At 45.9% G+C, this 24,166-nt stretch overlaps 1 protein-coding gene across 1 annotated transcript in view; it reads right to left on the bottom strand.

Annotated features, from left to right (window-relative positions):
• plxnd1 (plexin D1) overlaps positions 1 to 23,534 on the bottom strand; it is a 50,834-nt gene extending 27,300 nt beyond the window's left edge. Inside the window, exons 1-13 of the mRNA XM_085918060.1 lie at positions 23,420 to 23,534; positions 21,408 to 23,196; positions 17,926 to 18,102; positions 14,193 to 14,324; positions 13,470 to 13,570; positions 10,693 to 10,822; positions 8,999 to 9,176; positions 8,783 to 8,891; positions 4,238 to 4,337; positions 2,973 to 3,071; positions 1,658 to 1,747; positions 1,432 to 1,531; positions 477 to 634 (exon numbers count right to left, since the gene is read on the bottom strand). Of these exons, the coding sequence (XP_085774186.1) occupies positions 477 to 634; positions 1,432 to 1,531; positions 1,658 to 1,747; positions 2,973 to 3,071; positions 4,238 to 4,337; positions 8,783 to 8,891; positions 8,999 to 9,176; positions 10,693 to 10,822; positions 13,470 to 13,570; positions 14,193 to 14,324; positions 17,926 to 18,102; positions 21,408 to 22,616 (2,583 nt within the window). The 5' untranslated portion in view covers positions 22,617 to 23,196; positions 23,420 to 23,534. The remainder of the gene's footprint in view (positions 1 to 476; positions 635 to 1,431; positions 1,532 to 1,657; positions 1,748 to 2,972; positions 3,072 to 4,237; positions 4,338 to 8,782; positions 8,892 to 8,998; positions 9,177 to 10,692; positions 10,823 to 13,469; positions 13,571 to 14,192; positions 14,325 to 17,925; positions 18,103 to 21,407; positions 23,197 to 23,419) is intronic.
• Between the last annotated feature and the right edge of the window lie 632 nt (positions 23,535 to 24,166).

Here is a 24,166-nt window from a genome sequence, read left to right as displayed (position 1 = left end):
AGTCAAAGTCGGCTTTATCGTCAATTTCTTCACGTTAAGACACACAAAGAGATCGAAATTACGATTCCCACCGTCCCACGGTGACTAGACACGAAACCTTTTTGCCAATCATCACGATTGAACGAGTGCCGTGATCGATACAAGGAACAAAATTGACCACAATGCATCACGCTCCATATGTTTTTTTTTCTTTTGATCTCCACAAAGAGCTTCACACGGTTTATCCAAACTGGGGTCACAGCGGTAGAAGGCGCTCGCTCAGCTGATTGAACACAGAACGTCCCCGGGGGCCAGTGGCCAAGGGGACCATCGGCTAGCACCATTACACGCTCGAATGACCAATGTCTTTCAAGCATTGCATAAGCAGCTGACACCGGACGGCACAACAGCATGTGAACGAGCCCGACTCTTATGTGGTGCCATAATAACGACCCGGGAGCGCCAATGCAAGCCATTGTAGTCGGCGATGAGCTTACCTTGTGGATCTCAGGCGCTGGACATTGTTGTTTGATTGGCTGACAGTCATCCCTCAGTCCGCAGCTGTTTTCACACCAGCCGCAGAGGTGGCCCTGATCCTCACGGCCCCAGCACTGCGAGCAGTCGCCGCTGCCCACGCCGCAGTTGTACACCTCCACTAGAAGGAATGTACACCGAAGCTTAGATTGCAAGCTGATCCTATAATATGTGCGTTCATTGTCGATATGCACTTTTTAAAAAAAAAATGATAGAACGTTAATAGAAATGTTTTTAAGTATTCCACGTTACAGCTCGCGTTTGACTTGATTAATTGAGAACGAATGAGCAAAATAGAAAGGAAACAGAGAAAGCTGTTTTGCACATTAGCTTGTGTATGTGTCCCATTAAGTTTGTTTTGTTTTGGACTCGCGATGACTCAGCGGACTCGTCATGTTCTTAAAACCTGTAAGAAGACCGCCTTCTTCTGCGCTTTCACACGGCCTGTGTGCGAGCTGCACATCTGGAAGGCCTGGCTCGTAACTTCGCCGCTGAGAGCACGCCAAACTCAACACAACTTCACGTCCTCTCTATGTTGTCATGGTGATCCAAGTGTACTTGCAACCGTATCCTTGGATAATGCTTGGTAAGGCGTTCAACACATTCAATCGCGTCTATATCCGACAATCATTATGTGTAATTAGGCAGCGGCTGAACATAAAATGACAGTAAATTACTGCTTCTTGTCAGATTATGTGTTGTAATGCACAAAGTACTATCATTACATGTGAATGGCAGCCTAATCGGGTTTGTCTCGAAGAGCTCATTATTCTTCCATTAAAATAAAAAAAAAAACAACATCCTACAATCTCAGCATATTGTTTTCACACAGGTGGAATTCATTGTGGGAGCAGAAGCGACACTTTGAAAGTCTGCAATTAGGCTGCACATGCATGAGGAAGATGATGATGTTCTTACCTTTCATGGGTTCCGAGTTGTCCACATAAGTGCCCTCGCCAAAGCGGCCCCTCCTTCTCAGGTTGAGCTGGTAGATGTGATTCCTCTGATGAGTAGACAACTACACGGACACAAAGACAGTTAGCAACAGAGTTCATTTGCATTGCACTTCAACGTGACACCGGCGCCAAAGTGCTTTTGTTGTTCAAATGGACTTTGTGGTGTTTGGCTAATTGTCTCCACTTACTGTCACACCGCTGCACTTGACAGTGGTGCTGTTCAGCCATGTGGCTTCGTATCGCCGCTCGGTCCCAAAGTCGCACTCAAGATCCTCCCCCTGGAATGAAAAACACTCACGTCGAAACACCTGGCAAAACTTTTTTTCAAATTCTATTGAGCTGAGGACATTTTATCGATGAAAAGACTTTCATACTTTTGCCTGTCACTACACACCACAGGCAAAAAATATGCGCATAGTGTTTGAACAAATGATGTGAACTCTGCTAACTTTCCGCAGCACCCCTGATGATCCCCCTGCTTGGGAAAATTTATGGTGTCACTCCGCAGCGTGGTACAGAAAAGCAAGTTTGACGACGAGCAGCCCCTAATTGGCCCTGACAGGAGACGATGGACTTCATTGTGGATTGATATTCATACACATCTGGATTCCTTCACCTCAGCGAATTGTATGAGGGGCCAGAATGGATTGATTTTCAAACCAGTGCCAGATCTCAAGTATGTCAACTTGAGAGATCCAGAGAGGGGAGTCAGAGGCCTGGAGTTCACCTCGTTTGATCGGCATCTCCTCAAGGAAGTCCCATAGCTTTTGCCACCAAATAACCCAGAAAAATATTATCATTTGAAATGCGTGCGGTCTAATGATCTGAGCCCAAACGTGTTGCTAAGCGTATCAGTGAGAATGTTTATCACAGTTTATTTAAATGTCTCCAAGGGTCGCTCCACCCCCGCCGTGCCTCCCTGTGAGAACCAAATCCAATTTCACTCCCACAAACTCCAGAAGCATCTGCGATTTGGCGATGTCTGCGCCGCGGAGACCAAAAGAAAGTGACACAAATTCACCGCCGTGTTGACTTGATGAAAACGTCCGTCACGAAACCTAATAGTCGTGTGAATGTTTATTTTCATTCAAACTGCTCCGAGGAATTCTGCGTGTACGTGCGTGTGGAGACATTTGTTCGTGGCTCCAAGTCTGTCACCATAGCAACACCCGGGGAAAAGGACTCAAAAAGGCTAGCCAGGTTGGACAAGGGGCTGACCACGCCTAACAATTTGTCTACCCACACAATATGAGCGCATCCAGTCCTTGACAAGATTTGGTTAACAATAGGAGTACGGCCAGGTGTGATGGCGAGGACGCAAGTCGCTCAGCGAAACATAAAAATGCACGTTTTGCTACCTCATTGAGCAAAAACGTCCATCTGTGCCACACTCAGCTTGAGGCCAACACACCATAAGCTTCTGCTTTATTCCAGCTATGTTCGCGACATGTATGTTGGCTAAAGTCCAGCTTCAGAGTTGGAATGTGTGTGTACACGAGCTACCTCTTGGACGTTACTCAAGGATACAGCAAAGTCCTGGGCCGCCCCCGACGGCGATGGAGGAACTTCTGCGGCCAGCAGCTTGGGACAGGAAGCGGCGTTCTGTGGTAAGGTGGAGGGACAGGAAGTGACATATGGCAGTTAGAAAAGACAATAGTTGGGCTGCACACATCCGCCAACCAAAATACTTGTCCTGTTTTTCTGGAGGAGGAGGAGGAAATGAGAGGGTGAAGTCTCACTTGAGGGGAAACAACAATGGCCTCAAATAGAAAGATGTTGAGGGATTGGAATAACAGACCCGCTGAACGGAAAATAACATTACTTCGATTTAAAGAGTTAAAAGGAAAAATAACAAAAAACTTCCAAACCTAAAGACTGTGAGCAATTTGACCATCAGGTAGCAAGACATTCGAGTTTAGAAATAGGTTATATTTCAAGGTATTGGACACTTTGTCATTCACACATCTTGCATAATTGACAATTATGATCAAATTTGGTTCATTCAGATGGGGGCATGCAGGTATTTATGCTCCATAACTTAAACGAGAATAGAACCCCCCCTGAACTTTTTAGACACATAAAGACTGATTAATAATCATATACGCTCTCCCACTGAGTGCCGAAGGTGTCAGTCTTGCGACAGGTACAGTTGATTGATGATGTCAAGAAGAAGGAGACTTTTATCGTCAGCCCATTTAAATGTCTCAACACAGAAGAGAGATTTCATGCCTGTGAGAATTGTTCTGCTAAGTAGCACGTCCAACAATACACGGCAATAATATAGCAAATGTGTTAGCATTATGCTGGCAAAATTATGCTAAACTAATTCTATTTCCAATTAACATTTATGATAAAGAGCTTCAAGTGAAAAAAACTTTGCCTCTCAATTCAACTAGTGACACAAGAAAATACAAAAAACAAAAATCAATTTTCAACGTGAATTTCACGGTACCCGCAGGAAAATCACTTCAACAATCAAAGAAATGTTTATGCTGTTGGGAAGATCAGGAAATAGTGAACATTTCGAACTCTGACGAGAAACCGGAAAGGAGGACTCGTGTGTCACACGAGAACATCAACATGACTTGATGGTTGTCATTCCGATTTCAACACGAGCTGCATGTGTCATTCATTCTCAGAACCTTGCTTGGAATTCCACGCTTGTTGTTGTATTCAGACCGTCACAGCAGGAGAAGCTGGCCTCCAGCTGAGTCGCTGGCCGGCGGACTTAATAATCCAAAGATCTCAAAGCAGAAGGTGTAATTTACCTCCAGAAGGTTGTGCTTTGTCTCATCTTTAGTGGAGACACACTGCTGCCTCTCTTGGTCCCAGTAGCACTTCCACTTTGTACTCAGGCAGCTGATGCAGCTGAAGGACACAAACAGAGAGGAAAGGGTAAAGGTCAAGCATGTTTGCATAATGGGGAACATTCGAGTCCCTCGTTCAGTCCTTGCATGTGTTGCACAAAATGAGCGAGCAAGGCGATTGCAAAAAAGCAGGGGAAGAGAAGATTAGTCACAGCGTTCATTCCACTGTTACAACACACTCAGGCAGAAGGTCAACGCCAGCAAAACAAAGCATTGCTTTGTCAAACACATTCAACTTCTAAACAAGATTTAGTCATGTGTATCATCTTTTGAATAAAGTTCATGTCTCCACCATGTTTCAAAACACATGCCACTTCTGGAAATGATTTGACGGATGATCTGTGGACTCTCTCATTTTCTTTCAGCGATACCATCCACCTTCACAGTTATTCTTTCCTTTTAAATAATGGCCCACACGGGACGAGCCAAGAGAGAGGGGAGGTCGGATGTCAGAGGTCACATTTCTTAACAATCTTGAATTCAACAATACCGTGCTGCGCTGATGCGACCCATTGCTGCAAGTCACAGGTGGGCAACTCAATTCAAATGTGAATTGAATGTGTTTTAAAACACAAAATTCTTTGTTTCTATGTTGTTGGAGTTAGGAAATAGAGCTGCTTCAAATCTTTCAGTTCATCCATGAGGTCAGTGGGTCAAGGGGGAAAAAAGGCACCAAACAAGCTCTGGTGCTCATTTGAGAACCATGTGGAAACAAATATATACGTGCACCGTTGCTTTATGGAATAAGATAGACGGACGTTTGAAATTCTTCAGGCAAAATCGAGACAAAGGCAGACTTGATTGTGTGGACCGTCCGGGGGCCCAAATCTCAGGAGGAAAAGTACCATGTGTTTCCACCTGAGGGGAAAGGGGGGGAGGCTTCTATTTTGGAGAAGCTGCTTGTGAATTTTCCAGTTGACAGCCATTATTAGACAATGGACACACCTTCTATTTGAGTTTAGGAAACACTCAAAAATTGCGGATGTGTGTAAAGATTTTCCGTCATCACCTGAAATGCAAGATGCTGCTCTGAGTTGAATTGTGTTTTTACCAAGTGTGCATCTTCGTCCCTGCTGTTGGGTGTGAATGTGTGTGGGTGTGTAATGGGGGGGATTTCAGGGAACACAATGTGTGTTTTGCCTCCAGCGAGAGACAGATGTCCCACACCAGGAATGATAGCGCCTTCGGTAATAGCAACACTCTCACAAGGTTTCAAATTGGAAGGACTGAAGTCTGTGTGTGTGTGTGTGTTTGTGTGTTAGGGCGTGGATGGACAGCATGTAATCGAAAAATGTCAGTTTGTGTGTGCGTGTGTGTGTTTGTGTGTGTGCGTGTGAAGTTATTATAAGCAGACGACCTTCTCGGGACTCTTATCACCTGCAGCTTTTACCTTTGTATCCAACTATACCACATATGTGATCTCACACACACACACACACACACACACACACACACACACACACACACACACACACACACACACACACACACACACAAGTATTTGATCATGTGATGGCCACACTTGCAGGAAGTGAAAATATGAAGATGGTCCCTGCAGCCCATTTGCAGCTTGAAGAGCCTCCAATCTTTTGGAAAGACTTTGAACAGGATGTCAGAGTATGTTTATGCAGAAAGGAAAGTTGTGACACACAGCTTTATAAACGTTTGGGATTTTTCATCACAGATTGTTTTTCTTTAGTTTTTAGTTTGTTTTAAATTCACTTCTTTTCAATTTGTTTTTAGAGCACATTAGTGGGTTTTTCTTAAAGTTGGCTTTTTCTGAATTTGACGATTATTTTGAGCTTTTTTAAATACATACTGTCTTGTGCTAGATAAAAAAAAATATCACCAAGTATTGCATAACAAAGTAAAGTAAACTACAATTCTGCTAATTATAATAAACTTGGTCACAATCTCAACGCCTGCAAAGTTCTTCCACGGCACACTTGCATACACTTGTCGCCAAGTTTAGATCTGGATACATTTGTTTGTAAACTTGACAAACACAACATGAAGATTTTCGTAGAAAGGCTCTCTCGGTCCAACACGAAAGGTGAAAGGCTCGTTCTAAATGAGCCCACCCGTACACGCACACACAGCACCCGCTAAATACACAAGCAGGCCTGCACTCTTAGGCCCTCTCAGTGGACACAGCGGTTAAACACACATCCTCAATCACGTCTCTGTCAGAGAGAAGTATGTTCGGGAGAAAAGATCGCTTTCACGGGGGACAAAGAGCAGCCGAGACCGGGAGTGCACAGACGTGACCGCACCAGAAAGCGAGAAACAATAAAGAGGTGCCAAAACCAGAGACGCTGACGCTCAAGCAAAACACCCCATGTGTTTGCTTAAGGGAACATAGGGGGAGCGATTACGCCACTGTCCGTGTGTGTGTGTGTGTGTGTGTGTGTGTGTGTGTGTGTGTGTGTGTGTGTGTGTGTGTGTGTGTGTTTGACTGAGAGATATAAAGAGAGTGAGAGGGCAGGCTAGGTGGTTGTCCTAGTCAGGGTGTTGGTGGAATGTTGTGCTCTGGGGACCATTAAGTCCACTTTGAAGAGACAAGAGAGAACACACACGTACAATCTACATGCTCATTCACCTATCTGCTTTTTCAACCCTCAAGGTTGAAAATGTTCAAACGTTTGCCGTCCTTTTTACGACAACATCTGTCCACCGTTTATCGTCAAAGTAAACAAGCGACCTGAATGTAAGCACGGCAAACCGCGAGGTAAACACAAAATGACCAATTCAAGAAAACAAACACGTGTCCCACATGCTTTCTTAGAAAATAAAGTTGACCGGACAAGATCGAGACGAGGCAGCTCTAATTGCTTTCTGTGGAATGGTTCTTTTCCGAGACCCAAAGCACATTGCCGAATGGAGAAAGTTTGTGGTTAAGATAGCTGAAAAGTTGCTTTTGTTTTTCCGCTGATGTTTTGTGGATATGTGTGAAGGATGAATGCGATGCTTTGTAATGCGGGTTGAACCCCGCATGGTTTGCTTCAAATAAATAAGGGTCCTCCATTTAATATTTCTTGACAGTGATGTTATTGCCTCTTTATGGCTGCTGAGTGGAGTTGTTCTGGAATTCAAATGCGAAGACACGAGAAGAACATGAGAAAATGAGGAGATGATTGTTGGCTATTTAATGAAAGAACAGAGGAAGAATTTGCATTGTAATAATGCAAATGCTGGAAGAGTGCAACTTCCCGTGCGGCAGATTTGCATGAACACTGTTTGCATTAATGTCCGCACGGATCTGGAATTCAAATCAAGGACATTTATTAAAGCCACGTTTTACACAAAGTGAGCTCAGATTGGCGAGAAGTGGGTCATGAGAAACTCTTTAGGGATTATTCCCAAAAACAGCTTGAAGTGATTAAAATGTGATCGAAGAGAGACGCTCATCCTGTGAGAGCGGCACCGGAGTCATTATCACCTTTGCTGCAAACGTGCCGTCTAATTTCACACGCGCGCACGCGCAAATTGGGTGAAGGCTCGCACACATCCACCTGCTAGCGCCGCCTTCGCACCTTGACACCATCTTCACCCAGCAGAGAAAAGCGCTCGCAATTTAACGGCCTCTATCGTCAAACGGTGAGCCTCAAACGTCGCCATCAGATAAACGGAGATCCTCGACATGGTCCCACATGCGAGCGGAAGCCAGCTGGATCGCCTCCAGATAGGAGAAAAGCCTCTTTGTGACAAAAACAAACACCAGGCCGAGCGGCCAGACATACATATCCAATTTCCTTTGGCTTAGCGTTACAGCATATTAATCGCACGTTTGATCCTGCGCCGGGAAACCTTGAGCGAGCCAAATAGAAAAGAAAAGAAACCCTGCAAGGGAACGTGACAGTACTATTTACCCGCTGAGGCCCAAATAGGACAAATGGGGGCGGAGGACGACGCTGGGAGCAAAGTGGAGAGGCCTTTAAGGCAAAGGCGGCGGCGAGCGCAGAAGAGAGGAGAGGAGCTCGCCTCTCGCGTCGCTTAACCACAGCCGACCGGCCGGTTGACATTTATGTGCGGCTGCAACTCGGCAGCCTCCATTAGGAGATGATGCTAATCTAACTTTATTGCAATTCAAGACCCATTTAGGAGGTTTTATTTGGCGGATGGATCATCTTGAAATGTTCAGTACGACGAGAGTGTCTGGCTTCCGCGACACGCGAGGACGTCACTGTGCTTCAAAGTTGGAGCAAACATCTACCCAATTGTCGCCTAGCGAGACTAAGCACTTTGTACATGCATTAGCAGCGGGAGTCCAGCGCATAATCTGCCACCGTCACAAATGGGCATCGGCTCCCCCCCCCCCATGCAGGCTCATCATCGTCACAATATTCCGACCAGGCTACAAATGAAAGCTAAAATTGGTCGCTTCCAGCTCAATTCCAAATATACTACACATGCTTGTGAAGTGCTTATAATAGAGGTGCGCCTTACGAGGTTTTGGGGTTTATCGTTCCGGTCCGCCCGCAGTCGTAGATGACGAAACTTCCAGAGACCACCGATGTGCCGTTGACTTTGATCGCCACGGAGACAGTCGAATGATCTGCAAAAAATAAAAGCGTTGTACACAATCAAACATTTTTTCAGCCAGCAGTGCTAAGTAAGGCGTAAATATTTCAATCTCAGTGATTCCATTCTAATGGGACTGACCTTTGCCCGGGAGGATTGGCCGGTAGTTTTCCCGAGAGAGGAGGGGACACGTCTGGATCTGAGCGGGGCCGTGGCCCAGGTGCAAGGTGGCGGCGGTCCAAAGCCCCGGGCCGTATTCGCACTCCACCCAGAAACCCACCAGATCGGGAACCATGCCGTTGATAAGGATGCCCACGTCCTAAGTGCAGACACGTGAGTTTTACCTAACTCAAAGCTAGCCTTTACCACAAATCCATTTACAATAACAAAACAGATGGCAAGTTGCTATTTTCCTCATCGAAATTTATCAACGCGATGAAATGTGCCAGACATGTCACGAGAAACATAACACCTCTGCGATGTGACTCCGTTTGAGCAAAAAATGTGGGCCAAAAATTGGGCAACTGAGAGGAAGTGCGAGACAAAATCTTCTGAGGCTGGACAAATACAAATAGAGCATGTGCTAACATGTCTTAAAAAGCTCCTCCATTGTTCAGGGGCATTGATCATTTCCTGGCCAAGGCTCTAACTTCCTGCCTGCCGCTTCCTGTTTGGGGAGACAACCTTGAGCGGGACTTCCTGTAGCTCCGGTGAGGTTAGCGTGTGTCGGACAGACGCCTGGCCGGCCGCTCGGCCCGACTGACCCACATAATGGACTAATCCGCGAGTAATGAAGCAATTAATGACACGTCATCTTTCGGCCTTGTCTAATTATGGGCTGCGATTGAGGGTCAAACAAATTCCTGGAGTGCAAAGGCACAGCCAGCTAATTGTCACATTGTTATTACGCTCCAGGTACACGGCTGCAATTCCACTGAAAACAACACGCCATCGCTGTTCCCCCTGCATTCAAATTACATGAGGGCGTGTGTCACCATTTCCATTTTTCAGTCCAACAACACATCGCTGAAGCGTTTCATTTCGCTGAAAACACGTCAAACAAAATGAGCTTGTCCCCCCCGCCTGCCCCTTAATCACATTTCTTTTCAGTATACATTTGTGTTGTATCTTGTGTCAACTCGTTAAATTCATTTCAGAATCATTGCATGGGGAAATATGAAGACTGCTATGATTCATTTCATGCCGTTGTGCAAGATAAAGCAAGCACATAGATGAAATTCCGGATAAGATGAGATCACATCATATTTATTAGTCGTCAAGTTGAGCTGAATTGATCTTTGTCTAATAGTTCATAGTGGAGATATTTTAAAGAGGCTAGTATTTATGGCGTATTTGGCACTTTTTGTAGCTCTGATGGTTTTGATGGGCATTCATTCACAAGTTCTAAAATTTCTCCCAGTCATCTCTTGTTCGGACCTGCCTTGCACACGCGCTATTTACAAAATCAGCCATTACATGTTTTTCCTTGCTGGGATGGATGGAGGTGTTAGATTAGACCAATCATTCTCAAATTGCAGCAAGAGTACCTCTAGTGTTACGTAAGCTCGTGAAAGAATCCACGTTTCCCTCCATTCTCAATATAGAACATCCAATAAATGTTTATTGAAGAATTTTAGGGACTTGTAAAAAGATTTTTGTTTGCTTTGCAGCCCTGGAGTGGTGAATAAACCGTCAGATAAGAGGTGACCCGTACTATTGTGATTATTAATATACCCCGTGAGGTGTCAGGTTGTAAATAGCTTGTTTCCATGAGCCACAATGCTCATATAGTCTCTTTCTATTTGTGGAATAGGAGAAGGACGCAGCGTGTGTACCTTGATATCTGCAGCGATGCTAATCTCCGGCGGTGTCAGGGTCATGGAAGGACACTGCTGGGGCCCTTCACCCATGGTGATCCACGCACGTGCCAAGAGTCCCTGGGCACACTCCTTCTGGATGCTACACCTGGACAAACAGGTAGAACAGGAGTTTGATCTTTTCATTCCCCCAATGTTTTTATTCTCAGCGGTGAATCACCGCTCCATGTCCGAAGCTCATCATCATCATCATCGGCGCGTGTAAACGGTTACTAATTGAGATGGAGTAGCCTATCGCGTAAATGTCGTGCTGCGCTTGCCGTAAAAAGCAGCATCCTGCGATACTCGTAGCTCACCTGTCATTTTGCCGCAACAACCTTGACACTGGGTCACATGCATCGCTATGGTAACCCATCCCGGGGGCACCGCCATCACAGACAGCTTGCCAGAATGGAATCATTTTTAAAGCAGTTGGATAAACAAGCCAGCCTAACTGTTTCTCCACAGAGTGTCTGTGAGCATTAATGAATGTCTTGGACGGAGAAGACGACGAGGCATTCATCAAGCGCAAAGGGCCGACAGACACTTTGACTTGTGTCTTACTAATGAACTTTATTGGCCGCTGTTGCTGGCACCCGGCTATCTTCATCTGCAGGACAAAGTGACCTCACACGGAAGAGATCCCATTTAGCTTTCATCGCAACACACCACATAACGAGTCCCCCCCCCCCCCGCCGCGTGTGTGCGTGACTGCACGCTTTAGGGTTGTGTCTGAGGATTCTCGTCCCTTTGGAACCGAGGGGCTGAGAATGGCCGTGAGGTCAGCCGCTGTGCTAAAAATAGCATTAAGTGGCTCTGAAATCCACAAAAAAAAAAAAATCCCCTGCGCATGAATAATCTCATAAATACCAAGTGGTGTTTTTGCAAAAGAAACAGTCACACTCGGCGGACATGTTGAACCGTGTTCAGCTGCGCTCACCTCATGCCCGACTGTCATCATCACAATCCAGCTGGTGTGACCTCATTTGCATCTATTGGTCTGTTTCCAAGTTCTCTCACAGTTTTAACTCATATTTTAATAGCAGACTTTGCCGTCAGAGGCGGACGTCATAAATTCCCTCAAACAATAAACTGCACGCACAGTTGCAGATGTATTCTCCCTTGATTAAAGAAAGGGAGAGGAAGTCAGCCTTCAACTGAGGGGGAATGGCAAACATCGTTTCCCATTTTCCATTGAGACGTTACAGTGAAGCAAAGAGCAGATTTTATCTGAGAGCAACGCCGAAGAAAACATTCCGCAAGCGTGACCTTTAATCTTGAAGGAACAACATGCAGAATATCAACAAATATGCGATTTGGGCTGCGGACTGCTGAAGCTGCAAGTTGACTAAACATCAGGAATCGATTCAAGGATCGGTTCCGCTTCCTGTAGGTTCAAAAAGTGAATAAACATACAAGGAAGCGCCGGTCGACACGCAGGCTAGCCAAATCCATTTCAAACAGCCACTTTAAATAAACACAGTTAACATAGGGCTGCGCAAATAATCAAAATTCAATTACGATTACAATCTTGGCATAATCGTCGAAAAAAACAATAATTACAAAATTTCAATGAATTTAAATTGATGTATGTAACATTTGCTTGCCTTGTACCCAAAAATAAATGATCACTTGAACAATCGTGATGTCAGTGATTAGCGAAATATCGGGATTGATATTTCTTTTCAAAACCGAGAAGCCTCAAGTTAACATATGCAGCTAAAATATAACCGGCGAAAACTCATCATCTCCCGCTCGAGTCAGATAAGGTGGGAAGCAACTGAGACTGCTAAACAGCAGGGGAACATACTGTATGTGCTCGCACGCACGCACGCCGATAAGGATGCTAATTTCATCATAGCAAAGACTGCTAGTGCTGTATGATGTGATTCCAATAAAGATATTAAAGTGTTTTTTAAAAAGGGCCCCAGCATGAAATATTTGATCAAGGACGGAGATCTATCAGTGGCAGGGCTCCCTTTGCAGACAACAATGCCTCCAAGACATGTTTTGGTGTTGGTGCTGCATGGCGGCGCGCTGGAAGCCGTCAGAGCCGTGCAGAAAATCAAGCGGACACCCACGGAGACAATGGCGGCCTCCGAGGTTTTGGGGCCAACACTGCTCAGCGCTCCTCAGAATCAGTCGAAATGCGGCCCGGCGAGCCCCCTTGCGACGAGCCGGAGGCCGTGAACGTTGGCTCGGAGGCCATGCTGACTTTAATGCGCAAAAAGGACATCAAACGCACACTCATGACTCCCAGACTCACAATGACACACACACGCACACGCAGGCTCACACACTTTGACATTTCCTTGTCAAAAGAGCCAGTGTGCACTCCCCCTCCCACCACCATCGGCACAATCAACGCGCCTTTGTCGATGAGGAGAGAGGAGGAAAAAGGAGGGGGTGGGGGGTGAGAGACGAGGTCTGCGGGGACAGACGTGGAGGATGACTGAACAATTCTTGAAGCTACTGGAAAATATGAACGCGAGAGAGAGCCAGAGCAAGAAAGGAAGACAAAGAGAGAACGGCAAACGCAGTGAAGCGAGAAAAGGGACGACAGATAGATAAATAAAGAGAGGAGACGGGGAGATGACAGTCTGACCACACGTATGAGCACTCACGCATGCTCAGAGTTCCTCATCAGCTTCACTGCTCCAGCTCTGAAATGCCTGTGGCAGTGCCAGAGCTTGGAGAGCTGCAGCACAACTCTTCACAAAAGTCAAGCTAGCAAAGCTCAAGGCCGTCTTTCTTACCTGTTCTCCAAAGTGCACCATCCGCAGTGGGCGTCACCCGCAGCCAAACAGTCACCGCAGTTCGTCCACTGCTCACATTGGGCCACTTTGACCCGCAGCATCTGCTCAAGCATAAAGGAAATTCAGTGCCAGCCGCAACGTTTACATCCAGATTCACATACTTAGCAAAACCACCAAGCAAACCGTTTAACCCATCAAATAAAAAAATGTGTTGATGTTAATAAGACAAATCTAACTTGCATGAATGTAACATGTGCTGTGAGTGAGCATCTGGATGGATGAGGACAAGTTGTCATTTTTTTCACACGCATGTAACAGAAGTTTTAAACACACTGAAGCACTTAATGGATTTCTTTTACAGGAATAAATCCTCAAGTCTTCCTCAGTGTTGAAGGAATCAGGTCACGAGAGCTACATTTTGTCATTTCATTGATATGCATGCCCTTTTCCCCTCCATCATGAAAAGCACTCCAGTCAATGATGTTGCTATTCGATTGATGGCCGCCGATGTTTTTATGAGGCATCACTGTCAATGTAGCAGAATGTCAGCCGGACCGGCAGAGCATCGCTGTGTTGTTGCCTTTCGCCACAATCTGCTAATTGTTCCACTTTGTTTGGTTTTGTTATGTCACAGGCTCCAGCGGGCGATCAAACAGAAACCACTTAGAGTTCGGCGAGCGTGAATGAATGACAAGAAACAAATAACAGCAGACGTTGGCTTACATGGTGGGAGGTCATGAGATAAAGATAGGTCCTGTCGTTGGGATCAAAGGTCATGATGTGGTGGACAGCCTCGCTGGCCGGCAGCTTCAGTGTGCGTTGACTGGCCGACGTCATGTTTGGCGTCAAGGTCACCTGTGAAAGAGAAAAATGACAAAATGGAAGACCCGGTCCTTCGCACAATTGAATCACGTACATCAGACCTTTCCACCATAAAGTCACGCATGCCACAAAGCCTTCGGCACTTCTGTAAGAAGTTGAGACGTTTTCAACATGCCACACAAGAAGGACAAAAGCCCTGATGTTGAAGTTGAAACTCAGCAGCCGCATCATCGGGTAATCCAATTTAACAGACTTCACTTCATTTAGGAAAGCAAATATTTGAATCGGAAGCCCCTCAAAGAGACAAGACAACCCTGGAGTTTTCTTGGAAAAAAAAAAAAAAAAAAGCAATGTATGAAAAGCTCTCTCTCTCTGTCGCCCAACCCTCCCTCCCCATGGTTAATATAAAACCTGGGTAGATAGATAGAAGCTTAAGCGTGGATGAGAGGTTTTACCTCGGCTTCCACGTGTTTTTTTAACCTTGCCATCCTGTTTCCACAGGATGTTATTGATGTACTCGCTACTAAGGGTCTTGTCACCTGTTCTTTGGCAAACATTTCACTAAGTAAACAGATGCCCGGTGATGCAGTGGGTGAGCAACAGGCCATACACCTGTACAAGAAGCGGGACTGACGTGTTGGCAGAAAATCAATTCAGTTGTGGTCATAACGGAGATATAACAAGCTGACAAAATGTTCGTCTGTGTACATGAAATAATATGACTCTTTAGATTCCAAATAGTCATTTTGGTTTGAATGTGTAAAGAATGAATTGCGTCAGTCAAATGAACATGTGACATGGGACAAAAAAAAATAAAATCTGGGTGGTCCCGATCCGATATTCTACAGATCGGTATCGGCACTTGATCGGGCTCTTTGGTGAGTCAAAAAAAGGAATCCTTTGTGGGTCTCTGTGGCTCATGCATTCAGTGTTCAGCTTGCCTTTCACCAAGAGCAAAAGAGAAGCAGGTGGAAGTGGGGCAAGATAAAGTCTGCTTGTTTACAAAATGCATCACTATGGTCACAATCGAGCCACGCTCGTGTGTGTGGGTGGGGGGGGGGGGGGATTGTGGGGGTGGCTACAAGGTTATTCGTGGTAGCTTACTTATTAGGTTAGTCAGTAGGGTGTGTTTAAAAGCAGAGCAAAGTGGAAGTCAGCTGTGATGAGGGAGACTTCATTGATTTGAAAAAAAACAAAAAACAAACAAACAAAGCTTGTAATTCCAAATGACTTGAGCGAGAGCGCTCTCCAAACGTAGCCAAAGAGCTGTCCTAACTTAATCTGCGCCAACGTTGGTCCCCGCCGTGTTTCGTCTGAGCCAACGTCGCAGCCACAATCACATTACGCCCGCTAACAGCACCATTAAGCTCAGCAACAGCCCGCCACTCGCTTTCCTCGGGGCAGCCACACGCACACACACACACACACACACACACACACACACACACACACACACACACACACACACACACACACACGTACACGACAGTATCGAGACACACTCCTTTACTCATTATTTAGTAATCTGTGGTCAGGCTAATGCAGGGGTCAGCGACCTTTTGGAATGTGACAGCTAATGATTCATGTAAAGGACTACCAGTTTGACACACGCTTCTGAAATAACACGTTTGCTCATATAACCTTTAATGATCAGTTATTATTGATAGTGAATGATATTGATTTCTGTGAAGACTGATGACGTTGATGATTTCGCACCACAATTCAACAATCCAACGAGACAAACTAACAAATGTTGATTTGGATGAAAGTGTTTCTGTTGTCAAATGATGACTTCTCTAACCTTTCTAGGAAATCACAATGTCCCATCACTCACTGGACAGCTATTTTTAGTACAAGCCTGCAGGCTGCTCACGCTTTTCTTGCCTGGAGCCTCATCGTCCCCCTCAGCCGTGATTCTTCCTTTGTCTTCCCAAGACAGTTTGGACCATCGCAAGCGTGCATTTCTGGGAGATGTCACCTTTTAGCACGCTTGGGTGAGTTTGCCATGGAAGAACTTGGCTGGGAATACTAACACATCAAGAAAATAAAGAAGCGCCATCCATCAGAGCAGGGCTTCTCAAACTGGCATCTGGGGGACACTCGAGGTCCATACCATTTTTTTAAGGAATATATATATGATAAAACTACCAAAATAAAAAGTAAAATGTGAAATTTTAAATGATTGAAAATATAATTGAAAATGAAATAAAATAAAATAAATTGAATACAACTCTCTTCTTTACCAAATATGAATTTGTGATTGTTGCATTCCAACATTTTTCTCAAAAATGAACAAAAGACAATGCAAAAGATGTCATTTAGTGGTATACAGGCTAGCCATTGTAAATTGGATCCAAAAGGTTTGAGAAGCCTTGCAAAAGAGATCCAGGCCTCTATTTATTTGTTTTTTACATGTGTCATAGTTGATTGAAACATATCGTTCAAACAACAAAAATACAGGCTCCCCCGGTTTGCCTGAAAAAGCGTTTGTTCCACTCAATCCGTCCCACCTCTCCTCGAAAACGCTCGAGTCTGAGCTGAGCAAAGCAGATTGCTGCCTTGCAGTGATATGCACTGCTGGTGTAAGTACCCGGCCAGCTTAAACCAGAATAAGCGGACCATTTATATATATATCCACGACTCAATAAAAACCCAAAATGAACATCTGCAGTTCTGACTTATTCAGCATTCCATCAGAGCTCACTGTTTAGATAAATAGGCAAGAGTTAGCTGGCTTTTTTTCTAGCTGGGAAACAACAGGTGGCCGCACGTTAGCGACCCGCTGTCCTCTGTTTGAATTGGAACGAGTTGTTGCTTTGAGTGAAAAAGGCAGGAAGCATTTTGAGATGAATGCTCATGTCAGTTTTTGCCTCCCCAGCCAAGAAGCCGCCTGTGGCTCTCTCAGGCAAACCGGGCGACCGGCGAGTCCAGTCAGGGATGACGAGGTATGTGCTTGAGACAGAATTAAGGAATGCTCTCAATTGGAGGGGAACTTTTATTGTCGTTTCCCTACAAGTCTGAGGCGCTCACAACAAAGAGGTGAGTAATTCAGATGTGGCCAAGTCACCTTGTTAACAGCTTTCTGCTGGTGTGTCAGGCACTAAGTCACCATTTAGTGGGACCACATCAAGGGATAGGATACACACGTGGGGGGCTGAGTGCGAGGGGTCAGTGTTACTGGGGCACTGAGACAGACCTGTTTGTTGTACACACCTGCAGCATTTGAATTGGTTTATTGATCAAATTCATCATCATTATTAATGATTATCAATTGTCATTTGTTTTTGGTTTTAGTGTAGTGATGATCAATTGTTATTATTATTATTTATTTTTTTGCTGCTGCTGTTTGAGGTTTTCAATCACATACTGGCTGGGCACTAGGTCACTCCCAGTCCAGCCCACAGGCCTGCACTAAATAAAGCTCACCAGTCATGGGACATTGTGAATTCCTTGCAATGTCATTTCAAAGTGTCAACAATTACAGAGCTTTCTAGACATTATGGAGTGCATGTTGTTATTTGGTCTGCTTCTTAAGTTCATCAGCATCATGTCAAGAGTGTGCATCAAATTGCTAACCCTTTGCTTCCAAAAAAAGTTGCCGGCCGGCCCCTGATGGTGTGACGATGCAGCTTACCTTTCGAAGTCGCCCATTGGAGGTTCCCATAAAAATCACGGTATGGTTGAGCACATCGTCCACAGCCACAGAGCTCAGGCCGTTGTATTGGAACAAAGGAAGCGACCTCAGGGGCCTCCTGAGGGCCAGAGGGTGCTGCAAGTGGGCCGCACCGCAGTCTAGCTGCTCCGGCTGCAGCTGGAACAAACACACGCATGCACTTAGTCAAAATGAACACTAGCCGTCACATCAGAAGAGGAGACCGGTCGAGTGATGAAAGCCAAAGAATAAAACAAGAGCTGATAGGAGAGATCACACTGAGCTGCTCAGGCTTCAAACCCACTCAATGCACAGAGAGGCCTTAAAAGAGTCTTCAACACTCATCACGCTCTGCTTTTGTCACTTTTGTTAAGCAGACGTCGGTGAACCGTCACTACCGCGCTACAACGCTCACCGCCATCTACGGGGAATTCGGTGAATATTTTCAGAATGTCAAGGCAAAAAGAAAGTGATTAAGCATGTGTGGATATTTGCACAGTAGTTTCCCGCAGGCCTATCTACTGGCGGCTTCGACGCTCTAATCATAAATTGTGTGCGCTTATCCCTCGGTGCCGGCCTTCACGCTGCACGGCGCAGAGAGATCACACGTCTGTCGCAGCAGCGACATTAGAAATGATCATCATCACGAGTTAGAAACAAATATAGTCACTACTAACAAGGTCTTTGGTATGCACAGACAAAGTTGACTGTCTCTTGCTGACGGAATGAGAACACGGAGAAGAATGGCCACAATGAGACTTTGTGACCTGACAGCAAAAAGGGGTCAAGGGACATTTTGACCTCTCTCGGCTTTCACCCAAAAATTGAATTTATAAAGAGGCTCATTCTGGAGGTAAAATGTCCACTCAAAATCCTTTTGAGCGTAGGGAGACGATGAGTGACTGATTGCACGTATGTTTATTCATCATTCGAGACTCCCAAAATACTAGAATTAGCAATTAGCTTTTTTTGTTTGATGTCAAATCGTTGATATGTTGATTTTAAAATTGGACCAAAAAAGACAAAAGTACAAAAACAAAAAAAACGGCAGAAAGTTCCAAGGGTCAGCAACACCTCTTGTAAATTTCAATAAAAATTTGGACAAATAAATATAGCTCCCTGAAGTTTTATGGAGTGAATATAATTGAAATATTCATCTTTTACACAACCGTGCTTGAAAACAAAGCCCAGCACCACTTAAGTTAACTGACCCTTCATTCGAAATGAAGACACATTACTTATGCTTCATGTAACTACAGATTAAAAAAAAAAAAAAGACTTCTAATGCCCGATCCAGTTTTAAATTGATCACTTATCGACGATTAAAAAAAAAATGGCCGATGCTGATAATCGGCAAAAATGCCAAATATAACAGGCCCGGCCAAATGGGTAAAATTTGCCTAATTTAAAAACAACATCATTTGCTCTACAAAGTGAACATAAATAGCATTGTGGAAATTTTGGGAGTTCTTTGAATAACTCAATCATGTTTTTGAGAGAAGATGGCAGACACTTGTCATGGTGTTTCATTCATGAGAGACACACAGTAGAAGACTGTGCAAAAAGTCTCTCCAGTCACACAAATACAAAGAGAAATCAAGGCTGGTCGACCGACACAAGGGGCTGTGAAATGTCCTTTAGGGCAAATATTGCGTTTGGTATGCATGAGGAATTGACATTGGAGCGGAACCACAACGTAGCAGTCATTTGACTCGTATCATGTTTATTGACATGACCATCCAAAGTTGCTTTGGACATAAGAACACACTGGCCCATTGTCGCAGCCTTACATACAAAGATGTCGATGATGATATCTGAGAAATGGACATGACTGCAATTTGCCCAGCAAAGTGACTAAAGTCGAAAGCGTCGTGGATTCGATTTTGCGATATTATTGACACCCCTGGAAGGCAAACAACACCCTCGCAAACTGTTCACTCATCAAAAGTCCGCCTGCCCGATTCTTGTGAGCAAACATCTCGCTGGCTCTGGCAGCGCAAACAGACCGCGTTGTGTGATCGGCAAACATATGTTCGCCAAAATCGCTTAATCCCCAAGATCCAATATTTAGCAAGGATTCCATGCCAAATGTGGATGATTGAACATTTGGTCAAAGCTGTTTCGAGCGGGGCTCCTCCATCATTGACTGGAAATCAGAGAAGGCCATTGGGTCCATCCAATTTCCAAGCACGCAATCAGAAGAAACGACACGTACGCAGAGTTGCCACTTCTGTTTGCTTTTCTTTCATACTTGGACAAAACAGTGGAGATTATTTTGTAGCCGTCCGTCTTTTGCTTGTGCTTTGCGTCTAACATGTGATCATACTCTCACGTCACACATTGAAATGAAATCAAGACCACAAACTGTAACTTGGAGACGTAAGATAGCATCTCAATTTGCGTGCGGGAGTGAGACAATGCAACTCTTTATTTACCGCCATTTTTGCGGTCCCGTAAGTCACAGATGCTCGGAGGAGAAGGAGACAAAAGAAGCGCAAACTAATGACCCTTGGCTGTCCTCATGTTATGTCGAGAGGGTGCTGAATTGTTGGATGTGAGAAGCAGCTCAAGCGAGCCTTCCCATAAATTTGGTGTGGCTGTGGAGCACCAGCAAGTTGCTGATGCAAACTTGAAGTGGCAGAAAGCTTCACGAGGAAACTTGTCTGACTCATGAAGGCAAAGCAGCGTCGGGCCGGAAACTTTGTCACAATTTCACATTCAGACTTTTCAGAAATTTAGTCAAAGCGCCAAAATTGGATTCGATAGTTGATTAACTACATTTTAAATGGTCTAATTCAAGATAGTTGCAAAAAAAAAAAAAAGAAAATGACTCACAGCCACACACACAGATCTGCCTGTTCTTGTCTGAAAATCACTGCCACATATCATACGGCTCCAAAGTTCATTTTATGTGCCACTGGTCTTATTATATAATTTCCCAGCTGCATGGACACATTTCCAACTATTCCATGTCACGGATGAGCTCATGGGGTCGGTCCCAGTTGACTGGGAAGAGTGGCACGGTACCAGTTGCTAGTCGATCGACAACAAGCATTCACACTCGCAATCCCACCTGCAGACAATTTGGAGTCGAACACACATGCATGTTTTTAGAATGTTGGGAGGGAGGGAGGGAGGGAGGGAGGGAGGGAGGGAGGGAGGGAGGGAGGGAGGGAGGGAGGGAGAGTATGGGCAGGTACTCCGGCCAACATGCAAATGTCACGCCTCAGAAACAGATTACCAACTACTCGTCCACTGTCCAAAGTATTTGAGTTAGGATGAGTCTATTGGTACTAAGTAGAATAATTGAATAAAACAAAATTGAATAAAAGGAAAAAGTAATTTCATCATAGAAAAGTCAATAACCCTTTTTTAACCCCCAAATGAAACTATTTCAAATCAGGCAGTTTATGTGTGTCTGTGTGCAGATAAGAAAGTTTGAAGGAAACAAATGTTAAGCTTACCACCAAGTTCCACTTCTGGACACAGGCTGCCCCGGAGCCTTGGATGACACTGTCCAGCACCTGGACGTCACTGCTGGGCGAGTTGGAGCAGCTCCTGCGCCCTCGACGGATCTCCTCCTCGATGTCCGCAAACCTGAAGGCACATAAAGCGGTCTTCTTGTCCCCCTTGGAGAAGACTCCAAAGAGGAAAGCCTCCACAGCGTCTCCATGGTGGACGTCGGCCGGGTAGACAGACAGGAGCCGGTTGTAAATGTCTCCGTTGCGTCCACATTGAAGGGGCACCTGGATGTAGGACTCAGTGAGCTTCCTGCTCTCAGGTCCGTTGGACTTTTGGCCGCTGGTGTCCAAACAGATCCTGGCCAGGACGCTATTGGGCTGGCTCTCCTTGTGGCCCATTTTGGCATCATTGTTGAAGGCGATGTACGAGTAGGTCTTGTGATTGAACGCACGCACAAAGTTGAGTTTGTTTTTAGCTTTGGCCTCCTGTTTGATCTTGAACACGTTGTCCTCAGAGGGGTTAATGTCATAGGTGAAAAGTCTGGACAGATCGCTGACGTCGAAGGAGCGGATGGCGATCTCTGGAGTGTTTTCGAAGCGCAGATCTTCCTTGCTGTGGTTTTTGGGGAAATACTGCGTACCGGCTCCGGTGTAGGTGGCCCCGACGAGCAACCGAGTGTCGCTCCCACCGCGGCTCCCACGTAGGACCAGCCCCACTGTTGACGCGTCTGGGTGGTTGGCGGCGATGTTGAGCATACTGGGGAACACGGTCTTCTCACCCTCGGGTGGGAACTCCACCGCGATCTGGGAGATGTTGCTCATCTTCCGGAGCTCGCAGAAGCCCTGGTATACCGAGCCGCACGCAACCACGACGCCTTGCTCCCGGTCCAGCTCCAGCAGCTTGTTGTGGTTGTCCGTGAGCGACTTGGGATGCTGGCACGGAGCCTGCGGAAGCTGCGGCGCGTGGCACAACAGGTTGTCCTCCACCGGCCCCGTCCTCTTGTGCGCCTCCACGCTCAGGGTCGCGTTGAGCTGGTAGAGGCTGTTGACGGTGGCCACGTAGACCCTCCCGGACGCCGGGTCCACTGCGAAATTATTGGTGCTATTCGGAGTGGAGAACTGCTGCTGAACGCGCAGCGCGCTGACGCTCCGGCGCGCCTCCAACGCGAGTAAGCCGAGGAGCACGAGAGCGATCTCCATCGGAGGAGGCATTTTTCCTTCTGGCCGGCTTCCGCGTCTTCTGGGCCGAGGGGCGCATTGAACAGAGACTAAATTGCCTGTTTGTTCCTGGGGAGACAATCCGAGAGGAAAGGCTGCTTCCTGCTTCGCGCCTCAGCCCGGAGTGACGCGATAAGGCGAGTCGTGCTTCCCTTTTTTTTTTTTTGCAAGCTGCCTCGTCTGTCCCTTTCTCTGCCCCCTGCGTGTGCGCCTCCGAGAGGAGCAAGCGCAAATGTGAGCCGAATCCCTCCTTCTCTGAGTCAAGGCACATTACAGTAGAAAAAAAAAGTGCACCGTTAAATCATACGACGCGTGTCTGAAAAGTTGCAGGACTCTTGTCACAAATCTAAAAACCAAATTTACAAACACTAGTTTTCACCTTCACTGGGGGCCAAACGTCAAGCGACGGCTGCTTGGGTCAGTGCGCGAGAAGAGGCAAGAGTTGTGTGGCAGGACAACTGTTGACTTCTTCACCGTGACAACGAACATCTCCGCTCACCGGGCACCAAACGCCGACTTGACCTGGCTCATTTATTTATTGGCTTTCCAAGCTCAAGTGGGTGATCAGGGGGACCTGTTTTGCAAATGGTGAAGAAAAAAACAACAAATAAATCATCAGTCCTGGAGCTTTTCTGACTCAATTTTCCATCCCATCCCAGTTTGAAATGATGCTCTAAAATCATGCTATAAAATGCAGAATTTTATAGCTCTGGGCTATAAAATCACTTCGCCGGTTTGAGTGATCTCACATTATCCATGTGCCCTTCCACAGAAGATGGCCCACTCGTCGGTCTTACCGGTTCCTCTCATCTTGAGGTTAATGGCAGGTCATGAGGTCAGCATCCCCTTGAGCTCCTTTCAGATGATTTGCGCACATCCGAATGTTCCGTCACCGTAAGAGGCCGTGAAAGTGACAAGCAGATGAGGACACCTTTCCACTTGTTGACACTCGTTATTTTTTCCTCTTACTCGGTCTCCTCTACACTCATAAATATTCAAGCAGAACACATGCGCTCCCACTCAAGATGTTCTGTTTTTAGTTTCTTGATGAAGTGCTCATGTCCTCCCGCATTAGAATGGAAATTGTTTTTCAATTGGAGCACAGATTTATCTTAAAATGAATGTTAATCCCCACAGTTGACGCAAATCGTTTCAGCACACGTCGTGTGGAACACAGAGAGCACATAGGCATCCCCCATCGCCACATTTGATGCGCAAAGGGCAACATAAAGTCCGCACGCTGCTGACGGCCTAGCGTGGGTGGGGTCGTGCAGGGATCACCTGGAGAGCACAGCGAGACAAAACGGCCTTTGCACGCCAACCTGTTTCCTTCGTGATAACCAGACACCAGCCTCATCTCCCTCTCCCAGATGAGCGCGCTTACATCTATTCAGACTGCCCACAACGTTCCACGCCCGGATTTACCGGGCACAATAAAGGCTCAACAGCACCCTCTTGTGGCCACATGTTTTTCCCTGCTGGGGAGGGTTGTGTGACTGACTGCTCCACGATAGGGACAAACAACAGGATTTGATTAAGGACAG

The sequence above is a fragment of the Syngnathus leptorhynchus genome, chromosome 1 (assembly GCF_054491065.1).
Source record: "Syngnathus leptorhynchus isolate UIUO chromosome 1, UIUO_Slep, whole genome shotgun sequence".
Lineage (NCBI taxonomy): Eukaryota > Metazoa > Chordata > Actinopteri > Syngnathiformes > Syngnathidae > Syngnathus > Syngnathus leptorhynchus.
This window is presented reverse-complemented; position numbering and strand designations above follow the sequence as displayed.